General features: G+C 32.1%; 1 protein-coding gene across 1 annotated transcript; it reads left to right on the top strand.

Annotated features, from left to right (window-relative positions):
• The first annotated feature begins 2,101 nt into the window (after window positions 1–2,101).
• LOC143585629 (E3 ubiquitin-protein ligase SP1-like) lies at window positions 2,102–11,172 on the top strand. Its single transcript, XM_077067385.1, has 9 exons — window positions 2,102–2,184; window positions 2,280–2,332; window positions 3,592–3,698; window positions 3,774–3,869; window positions 4,780–4,896; window positions 4,970–5,035; window positions 6,065–6,177; window positions 9,231–9,323; window positions 11,107–11,172. Exons 1-9 carry the CDS (start codon window positions 2,108–2,110, stop codon window positions 11,156–11,158), a joined length of 774 nt encoding a protein of 257 aa, XP_076923500.1. The 5' UTR covers window positions 2,102–2,107; the 3' UTR covers window positions 11,159–11,172.
• Window positions 11,173–11,703: the final 531 nt, after the last annotated feature.

The raw sequence follows: 11,703 nt of genomic DNA on the forward strand, positions 1-11,703 counted from the left end.
CCATTTTATTTCATTCACACACAACTACTTTCAAAATATATTAAAAAAATCTATAGGGTGAACATAGTTTTTCAAATATACAGTCTAATCATTGAGTTCTCTAAAATATAAAAACTATTATCTCACAACACTCTAAATCACTCTCTAAATTATAAAAACATTTCTCACATAATACAAGGGGTTGGATGAGAATGCTCTCATACCTCGGTTCCTCCGTATTTGCAAATCATGATTGACAAGTATCATATTATTTGTTATTTCATGTTTATGTATCTATATAATGCTTAATTCACATCATATATTGTTAAAATCCGATGGGTTTTGTGTCGGGCATACTCGATGGATATTTTTAATAAATTAACGTGTATATACCTGAAACATGTGGGTATACCTGATACTCGATAAATACCTGACGGGGTTTTTATAATTGGGTACGTGGTTGAGATTATCTAGACCGGTCCCAAACTCAACCTATTGTCAAATTGAAATAACCGAACCCAAACAAACACCAATTATAAGGTTTTATGTTTACGTAAAAAAATGAACTTTATGTTTTTTTAGTTTTGCATATAATTAAAACCAAATCAAACCGAATTTATGGACTTATCATTTTTAATTTGAATTTACAAAATTAAAAGAATTTTACAAATACTGTTACTCAAATATTTATATCTAGCTCAAAGGTATACGAATCAAGTGATTATTAAATAACAAAAGGATCTAGCCCCATGTTAGCTATTTTAAGCCAAATTTTTTCAACTAAAAAACTCCAAGCTCTATACTATAAGCGCGATTTTTCTATTTTTTTTTTGTTAAAAAAAGCCTAACATCCTGTTTTTAATTAATTAAAATGTTTGATAAAAGCACAAAATTTAAGATAGCATTTCACATTGCGCATTATAAAATAAAGACACGTAATTTATAAGTGAAAATATTCCTTTTTAAAAGTACATGTTTTTTTTCTATACTAATTAAACAACTTACGAAAAACATGATCGTTCATGTTGTTCATTAGTTCTTAAATTCTGTGCCTTTTTATTTAAAGTTTTATATGAATCAAAAACATGGTCTTATAAAAAAAATTAAACAAAGATTAAAAAATAATAATAATTGTACATATACACCTTGTATAGGTCTATACAAGGCATATTGTACATATATGACTCATATAGACTTATACGAGAGATCTATACAATTCATATAGACCAATACAACTCATATGGACTGCAAAAAGCTACGAGTCTAAGAGCGTGTTTAGAATTGAGTTTGAAAAATGCTTATTAGGTTATTGACTTTTGCAAAAACCCATTTTGAAAAGCCAGGATTTAGGACTTTTGAAAAACTGCTTTTTAACCCTTTCAAAAAGCTAAAATAAGAAAGCTTTTTGTGATCGCCAAACACATTTTAACTTATTGGCTTTTTAAAAACACCAATAAGCAAATAAGCATTTTTCAAACTCAATCCCAAACATGCTCTAAACTTTCAAGTCCGGCTATGAGGTGGAGCTGGCCGGCTGGGTAGTCGACCATTCCCGGCTCGACATCCTTCCGATTTTTTATATTAAAAATTATATATTGATCTCAACTAATTTTTTCTTAGTATATATAGACTTATATATATATATATTTGAAAAATAATATGTATTCTTAGTGTTAAAATCTAATTACTCAACTAATTTTAAGGCCTAATTTTATTTTTTTTACATTCGACCTAAAATTTTTCATGATTTTCAAAGACGGCATGAAACTTCTATCCAAATGTTTAACACACAATATCTATATAGATCGTACAAACATATACAAGTAAGATACCATAGCATGACGTCCGAATATAACATCCTTTTATTCCCACACATTCTTTAATTTATTCCCATCAAGTTAAAAACATGGAATAACATTTAGCCAATCAAATTTATTGTCCTTTTCCTTGCTCTCCAAGGCATGGAATAATAATATATTGTTGGCATTATTAATATTAATTATTTAAGTGTCAACTCCCAATGAAAAACACTTTCTTTCCTTAGTTGAGAAGCTTCACGTGTAGTAGACATTATATTTATTTGTTTTGTTGTTACATGAAACATATATTAACTTAACATAGGTTTCCAATGGCTGGTCTTGTGGGTGGAATTAGTTGTTGTTTAGGTGCTGCTGCTTTATATTTACTAGGCAGAAATAATGAAAAGTAATATTATTATTCCTTGTTACATTTTATTATTTATTTAGTTCTAAAATGTATGTTTAGTTTGTTATTGTTATTGTTTGATTTTATGTGTTTAGGGCTGTAGAGGCTCTCAAATCGGTAACCCGAGTGGAAAAACTGAGAGATTTGGGTTAGTTATTCGATTTCGCTTCTAGTTTTGTGCAAAATGTTAATCGGATTAAAGCAGGGTTGTTCACGAGCTGAAAGTTTGAGATCAGGCTTGGCTCGGTTTTAAAATCGAGCTGAAAGTTGGAGCTCGAGCTCGACTTGGTTTTAAACGAGCTGGCTTGGCTCGGTTTTAAAACAAATATGAAAGTTTGAGGCTTTGAGCTCGAGCTCGGCTTGGTTTTAAACCGAGTTGGCTCGGCTCGGTTTTAAAACCAAGCTGAAAGTTTGAGCTTGAGATCGGCTTGGTTTTAAACCGAGCTGAAAGTTTCGGCTCGATTTTAATTTTTAAAACCAAGCTGAAAGTTTGAGCTCGAGCTCGGCTTGGTTTTAAACCGAGTTGTCTCGGCTCGGTTTTAAAACCAAGCTGAAAGTTTGAGCTCAAGATCGGCTTGGTTTTAAACCGAGCTGAAAGTTTGAGCTCGAGATCGGCTTGGTTTTAAACCGAGTTGACTCGACTCGGTTTTAAAATCGAGCTGAAAGTTTAGCTCGAGCACCGAGCTGGCTCGGCTCTGTCGATTTGGCTCAGTTTTTTTTAATGGTATTAACTATTTAACTTCAACCAAATACAAAATTAGTTCATAACGTATTCAACCGAATACAAAATATATAACGAGTTCAGCTTAATACAAAATAAGTTAAAATCAATATATAATCTTATAAAACAGATTAAAAATAAGATCATTAGCATCCGAACCAACTTGTGATTTGAGTGAGATTTAGGAGGGATGTATTCCACCTCTTTTTAAACAATTTCAATAATATATTACATACATATAACTATATCAAATGTAATATAATTGGAGCCAAACCGAGCCAGTGCGATTCGTTACGAACTGACCCGAGCTAAACTCGCTTTCTAATTGAGCAAGCTCGGCTTGACTCTGTTTCAAATCGAGCTAGCTTTTTCCGTGCTAAATCTAAGCGAGCTTTTTGAACAACCCTAAATTAAAGTTACAAATATGTTAGACAATTTTACATTTTCTTTCACTTTTGTGTTGATTAATTTTTCTTTTTAGTATTAACTATTTGATAACACTTCCCATGCACTGTAGGCCAATAAGCCAATGCACACAATTTTATTTATTTATTTTTTTTGGCATTTTTAAATATTTCAAAATGACAAACTACTTACACATAACTGTATGTTTGTAAACATTATAAGAGAGTGAAAAAACTGTGGTATATATATGATTGATCAAAACTGTGTTCTTGTCATTTCAGCAAACAAAGTGTTGCCTTCTGTCGTGGCGATATCTGGTAAAGTCGGTTCAGACACTCCGATTAACTGCAAATATCGCGATATGCAAGGAGTAATTGTGCAGGAAGAGGTAAAGACTGTTAATATTATTATTTGTTATTTTACCTTTGTTATTATTGTCATTGTCATCTATTACCATTTTCAGGTAAAACAACTTATTTTGGAAAAAAACGAAGAACGTTCGTGGGATAAAAACTATACCGGCGTGTTATCAACGCGTAAAACAGTCCCTTGGTACTTGGTGAGCCATGCTTCATCTGCGAAAATGTTTTTCTTTAAACATCATTTAAATATGAATATATGATAACACAAATTTTTGTTTTTGTTCAAAATATGACAAAAAAATATGATGACACAACCTTTTGCTTAAACCGGTCATCAGTTGTGTTTCACGGTTGGTTTTTCTCTTTAACTTTAGGTTCCAATTTTCAATGGTTCAGATTCGATGACAAAAAATCGTTAATTACGGTTTGGCTCACATGTTTAACTTAAAAATCGTCAAAACCAGACCGTGAACACCATATGTAACATGTTATTTTTTTAGTTGAAAAAAATACTCAATTTAAAGAGAATAAAATGTTTGCCTTTATGGTACAACTTTTTAAAAAAAGAAAATATTAACGTATGAAAAAATTATGGCCGTTTAAAAAACGTGGAGGGAAGTCGGTTTAAAATTAAAATAAAAAATAATACATGGGGGAAACTTGTAAGTATTATTTAATTTAACAAAAGTATTAAAAATATGTAAATATTTTAAATGAATTGAAAGTTCACATGGGATTTTATGCTTCGAAGACCATACTGTCTTTCTTCAATATGCATTGTCGGTTGTACCATGTGTTACATATTTTATAAATTATTTAAAAGTAAAACGTCTTAATTTTGTATTAGGATGATGGTTATTTAAAAACCGTGGAGAGAAGTTGGGTTTAAAATTAAAATAAAAAATAATATACGGAGGAAACTTGTAAGTATTACTTAATTTAACAAAAGTTACTAAAAAATGTGAATATTTAAATGCATTAAAAGTTCACATGTGATTTTATGCTTCGAAGACCATACTGTCTTTCCTCAACATGCATTGTCGGTTGTACCATGCGTTACATATTTTAAAAATTATTTAAAACCAAAACGTCTTAATTTTGTATTAGGATGATGGAACTGCTCGTGTAAAAGTCGTCAGAGCTAGTGGCGTTGCCGGTTTGTTATTAGATGTTGGAAGTTCAGTGTATGAGGATTCAGGAAGATCACATGATTCAAGTCTCCAAGTAAGGATTCTTGATTTATTAACATTCATATTTTAGTTATGGCTTATGTAATTTATTTTTTATTGTTATGAAGATTCTTGGAGTTAAGCGAGTTGAATTTGTTCTACCGATAGGCACTCGATTAACGGTTGTTGGTGAGGTATGTTGTTTTTATACTACTGAGAAACTCTTCTTTTTTCGGTTTATTTGTACATTATATTCTTGAAGAGAATCTTGAATGCATCAAGTTTGAATGCCCATAAACGTGTCACATCAGCTGTCACATTAGATTTCTAATGATTCTTCAAACACTCCATTTTCTCTCCAATGCTAAGCCCACTTTCATGCACCTTTTTTTTTAAAAAAAATAACATAGTATATTATTAGTACTGCTACTACTACTATTGTTATTATTATATACGCTAGCCATAAAAATTAATTAAAAAGAAAACCTTTTTGTTATTGTTTTTTTGACCTTATATGTAAGGGTGTCAATCGTGTCAGGTTAGTCGGTTGAAATGTACAACCCGAATGCGACCAAAAGTACTATTCGTGTCAAAGATTTCGACCCTGACCCGTACACACATAAATTCCGGTCGACCCAAACACGACTCGTTTACCCATTTAAAATTTTAAAAAATGATATAATTTAGAGTCACTAGAGTAAATGAGTAAAATGAATATTTTTCTTAATATTATTAAAATGAAAAAAAATTAAAAAAGGAAAAAACATAAATAAAAATATAATTATAAAAGTTCTAGCCAACCCGTTTTTATACGGGTCAACCCAAACCCAACTCGTTTTTTAAACGGGTCGTGTTAATCAACCCAATACCTTTTTTTCGCGTCGGGTTCGTGTCGTGTCAGCAATTTCCGCCCCTAATTTTATGTATAGCGATAAAAGTTATATACAAAAAAAAAATTAAAAATATTCAATAACCCAAACAAGACATAATACCTCATCAATAAACTCATTGGTGTAATAAACCCAAAAAAACAAAAAAAAAAAAAAATCAACAAAATTTGTCATAAACTAATGACTGCACTCAACTGCTCCTTTAATATTGTTAATAATATTTGTAACTGTTTCTTAAAATCTTTTTTTTGAGATTTCATGTCAATAAGTTTGGTTTTGTTTTATGTCTAAAACTTCATATGTATATTTTTTTTGTTTTGTCTCAAAATGCAGGCTTTTAGAGATGAAACTGGAGATGTTTGGATACAGCCACCAGCCAAAGGCCCGTTTTACGTCGCTCATGAAACCATCGATAAGCTCATTGCAGATCAAGGGGAACTGACTATGTAATAATTCTTTAAACCGCATTTAATCTGTTCACCATACTAGTTTACATATTGCATTATAAATAATATGCTTGAACCCAAACTATATGAAGTTGTTTTCATATTTCTTATTAATCGCATCTCTTTTTTGTGACATCCGTCAAATTCGAGTCTCGAGTTGTTTTCGTTTTGTAAACTTTTATTACGTGAACCCGACTCAACATTTTTTAGAACTTTATTTATTTATTATACAATATTATATTATATATTTCGATCACCAATAAATCGATGTTTTGTCATATTATAGTGTCGTTGAGAAAACATAGAGGGTTGAAACTGATTTTCGTAAACTCGTTATAACTTTGAAAACCTTTAAACTCATATTAAACATTTATTGAAACTTGAGGGGTGGTTTTTGTAAATATGTCATATATATATACCAAAAAAAAAGAAAACCTAAACCTAAAACATCTCAAACAAACACAGCCGCATCCTCTCTTCTCTAAACCTAAAACATCTCAAACAAACACAGCCGCATCCTCTCTTCTCTGCCGATTTTTCCGGCGTCCGGCGACCACCGGCGACCTACGCCACTGCCATCACCACCACCCCTCCTTTCCCCCTCGCGTTCCGGCAGCCCTCTTTCCCGTTTTTTGCGTTTTTCCGGCGAACCCGGACTCTGGCGAACCCGGATTCCGGCAAGAAGCCGCGACGGCACTGCAGCTCTCCCGTCTCTCTCTCTCTGTTCTCTCACCCTCTCCGGCTCACTCTCCCTCGCTATCTCTCTCTCTCCCATGTTTTCTCTCTCTCTCTCTCTCTCTCTGTGCGTCTCTCACTCTCTTCGGCTCTCTCTCTCACCTCCGGCGGTTTCGGTTTGTTTACTCTCCGGTATAGAGCCACGACTCTGGGAGAGTGGGGGCTCCAGCCAATAATATTATGACGTGTGGCAGAGAGAGAAACTGGATAAGGGGGGTGTAGGAGCCCCCGTTGGAGCCCCTGGCTCTGGTGTGGAGGGGCTCCAGCGGATTTTTTTTTTTATTTTTTTATAAATATATTAAAAAAACGTATTATTAAAAAAACTCATAAATTATTAAAAAAACACACATTAATGAAAAAACACATTAATATCTAAAAATAAAATAAAAATAAAAGTACTAAAAAAAACACCATAGATCGTCGTCAATATAATCCGAATCTAGGTTTGGGTACCAATTTCTAGCCATGTTTTTAAAAAAAAGTTTGGAAGATGGGTTGATTTTGGGTTTTTTTTTGAAGTTGTGGTAATTGTTTTATGTGAAATGGGTTATATATAGGAAGAAAAAACTTTTTTTTTTATTAAATAAGAGCCCAACGGCTCATTTTAAATGTCCAACGGCTAGATCACACATTCCCATGCATCTTTACGCCCATCCTCAGCCGCTAAGGGGCTTGCGCCTGCTTTGTTTTTCGTGCTCGCCGCCCCTCTCGCGTCTCGGGGGTGTGGTGCTAGCGCCTGGGGGCGCGAGCGGAGGGGCTCTAGCGCCCCCGTTAAAGCCCCACACCCCTCAGCCTTATAAATATTGAAGTTAAAACTATTATTAACAAGATTATTATTATTATTAAAATTGTTATTAATATTATTAAAGGTCATATTATTATTATCTATTAAAAATCATACTTTATCATTAATTACTAGCAATAATATTAATATAGTTATTTTGTGAACTCGTTTCGAAATCGAACTGACATCGAGTATAGTATCATTATTTACTATCAATATCATTACTTATTATTATTATTTTTATCAACAACACTTAAAATTAATACCAAGATTTTATTCTTTACTATCATTATTAGTATTATTAATAATAATTATAACATTATACTATATTAGAATTATTAAAAATAATTATTGTTATTATTATTAACATCTTTATCTTATATATATACATATATATATCTATCATATCTTTTTAGAATTATTATTATCATTAATAATATTATTATAAACTTTATTATCAATTCTTTCTTTTTATAAAAACCGAACCCTTGTTTTAAATCCGTCTTGCTTGTATTTAATATTGGTTAATTATTTAAAAGCTCAATAAAATAATATTATTTTATTTTATTTTAATTGTCATTTAAGTACGAGTCCCTAACCATTAACAAATTAACCGATAATCCGATTTACAACCGAATCTTCACGTTTAATGTTTCCAATATAGTTTCATTATGGTTTCAAGTTCATTAATATATATTACATTATTTATTTTAGCTAAGGTGTTTATCGTTTCAAGTCGGATCTATTCGTTTACCGTTCGAGCTTCATTTATTTATCTATTTATTTCTCGATTCATCAATCGAGGTGAGTACTTTCTTACCCCTTTTTTCATCTTCCATTTTGGGGTGACATTTCATACTTATCAAACTAAATGCTTTATTTACTTGAATCTTAAACCCACAAACGTGATTGTATACATTACTTAAATACTTGCTTGATTTGGTGTTCTATGCTATATGTATTTGTGTTTATTGCTTTCGGTTGGTTGAATTTATAAATCCTAGACTACTCGGCATCCCCTTGTAGCAAGGTGTCGTTAACGTAATGCAATTAACGATATTCTATTAAATCCTAGACTACTTGGCAACCCCTTGTAGCTAGGTGGCGCTAACGTAATTCTATTAGCGATTGTCAATTTATCCAATTTGTTGCTTTTATTTATTGTTTTGTATACAAGTTTTGTGGCTTTTTATTACTATATACTTATATGCTCAAACTTATGAATTGCTCACCAACCTTTGTGTTGGCAAACTTTATTTTATGAAATGTTACAGGTTTGACTTTTGTTGACTCGAGTGCTTGATGGAAAACGTTACTAAGACTATTAGGGTAGTAGTAAAACGAACAATATGAATGCAATTTGTTTATATGAACGAGATGTGTTGTTATTGATTTGTTGAAATAAAATGAGTTGAATAAATATTGTCACTTTAAATAGTGTCTTGTGTATTTGTCCAATCACGTTGCACCCCGGCATGTTCCGCCGCCTTTGGTCGGGGTGTTACATTTTTACTGACTCGTTGCTGTTTTTCAGGTGGTTTAAGTATGCTTCAATGGGTTTTGCTGCATTTGGTTTTTGTTTGATTGTTTTTCAAGTCATAAATCCTCACTGGGATGTTAATATAAGGTAGTTTTTATTTGATTGTAATATGCTCTTAAATGGGCTGGATCAAGCTCGGCTCGTTTACTTTATCGAGTTGAAAAATCAAGCTTTAACTTAGCTCGTTTAAAGCTCGAGCCGAGCTCAAGCTCAAGCTCGTTAATTTTTATTTTTATTTATTTTTAACATATATTGATATATAAAAAACAAAAATATAATTTTTAACATCATTTGATATAAAATTTATAAACTAGAGAATTTATAATTTTCTCCTAATGTTTTTAAGATCGCGTGGCATAATATATGTATTATTTTGATTTTTTCTTATTTTGGTATGCTATTGTTATTTTTTATAATAAAAATTTAGTGTTTAACATCCATATAAGATCTTACTATAATGTGAATAGTTCAAAGCCAGGGCTGTGATTGAGTTGAGCCAGGGCGAGTTCGGGCTTGAGCTTGTACTTAAACGAGCTGGCTCGAGCTCGGCTTGTTTTAGGGCCGTCCAAACCGCTCGTCGCTCGAACTCGCTCGCGCTCGCTTGGAAAATGCTCGCACGTTTTTTTGGTCGATTGAAAACGAGCCACTCTGCTCGATTCAGTTTGTAAACAAGCCAAGCAACGAGTAAAGGTCTGCTCGGTTCGGTTCGGCACAAATCTCTTTAATTTATTTTATATATAATTATATATGAACAAATATATTAATATATAGACAAAACACATAAGTATAAGTTTACAATTATTTTTATCCCTCTAAATTTTCATATTCAGTCAATTTTATAGTTTTATTTGTTCGCTTCAAATTTTTAGAATATTAGAAGTTTGTTTACATGATCATTATATCTCACTTCAAACTTGTTTTCAATAAAAATTTACAATCTATTACACGTTTGTCTAAAAACTACTAGTTTATTTATAAAACATATTATTTACAACCTTCAAATTTGTTTTTATTGAAAATTTTAAAGTGAAAAAGAAATAAATAATGCTCGAAATCGCTCGATGTTCGATCGAAAAATGCTCGATTCGATTTTTGGCTCGTTTCGGTTTTCGATCAGTTCGAATTTCAGCCGTTCGATTCGGTTCGATTTTAAACGAGCCAAGCAACGGCAAGCCTTCGCTCGGTTCGGCTCGGCTCGTGAACATCCCTAACTTGTTTACTTTGTCGAGCTGAAAAATCAAGCTTTAACTCAGCTCTTTTAAAGCTCGAGCTCGTTGATTTTTTTTAACAGATATTGATATATAAAAGACAGGAATATAATTTTTAACATCATTTTATATAAAATTTATAAACTATCTTTTAATTTTTTTCTAATTTTTTTAAGATCGTGTGGCATAATATATGTATTATTTTGATTTTTTCTTATTTTGGTATGCTATTGTTATTTTTTATATTAAAATTTAGTGTTTAATCTAAACAAACCACGAGCTTGGCTCGTTTAGAAATCGACCCGACCCGGCTTGTTTAGATTCAAGCTATTTTCAAGAGTGCCACGAGTCATGAACTTTTTAAACAACCCGAGTTCAAATAAACTTACATGGTTGTAAAAAAGCTTTATGTTGTATAGGGCAATGTAATAATTGTGATTATGTAAACACTACTTTTCTATATTAATTAAATTCTTTTTATAATAATAATAATAATAATAATAATAAATTATTGGTATATTTGTGTTTATTGGCATCCTAGTGTTTGGCTACTGCCATGTGGCGTTGTGACAACTATGTATGTAATAATATGCATAAAATGATGTTCATATTTTGTTCATTTGATTCATTGAATTGAAACCAATATTGTTTTTGTTATTCAGGGTTCTTGATGCTGATGCTTCAGCCCAAAGAACAACTCCAGACAATGCTTGATATGTAGCGGTGGCGTCGGGTTGGGTTAGAATGAGTTTAGGTCAAGATGGGGTAACGTAACTTTTTCGTTTGAAATGACAGTTAACTTAACTATGTATTATAAAACATATACATGATCTTATGTATTTTATAAGTTATAACTAGGACTTGCACACTGGACGAGTCGGGCGGGTTCGGGTCACGGGTCAAAACCGGTTCGGGATAGAACTGGTTGATTCAAGAAAGGGTTATTCTAGTTCGGGTTGGGACGGGTCCGGATCCAAACGAGCTAGATTAAAACAATTGCACAAAACTCACAAGAAAATTTAAAAGAAAAAACTACGCGTCAGATTACGTGCGTATTGAAAAGGGTTGTGTGTGTATTGTTGATTACAAGTGTCCAATGTCACGTTATGCGTGCATTGACACCGGTTACTCGTTTGATGTTGCATTACGAAAAAATAGTTAATAGCTTTGTTTTTAAATGAAAAATAAAAAAGAAAGAGAAATATTATGTAACTGGTATTTGGGAGCCGTGTTTCATGGCAATACCGTTAAAACCACAC

The sequence above is a fragment of the Bidens hawaiensis genome, unplaced genomic scaffold, assembly GCF_021521415.1.
Source record: "Bidens hawaiensis isolate Kalapana, Puna unplaced genomic scaffold, B.hawaiensis_p1.1 tig00033913_1, whole genome shotgun sequence".
Classification (NCBI taxonomy): domain Eukaryota; kingdom Viridiplantae; phylum Streptophyta; class Magnoliopsida; order Asterales; family Asteraceae; genus Bidens; species Bidens hawaiensis.

What these genes read in the sequence shown, in the direction of transcription:
- LOC143585629 (XM_077067385.1), top strand. Translation starts at nt 2,108, where the DNA reads ATGGCTGGTCTTGTGGGTGGAATTAGTTGTTGTTTAGGTGCTGCTGCT. An exon ending in GGAAAAACTGAGAGATTTGG is followed by an intron (nt 2,333 to 3,591) that starts GTTAGTTATTCG and finishes TTGTCATTTCAG; the next exon opens with CAAACAAAGTGTTGCCTTCT. An exon ending in CACTGGGATGTTAATATAAG is followed by an intron (nt 9,324 to 11,106) that starts GTAGTTTTTATT and finishes TTTGTTATTCAG; the next exon opens with GGTTCTTGATGCTGATGCTT.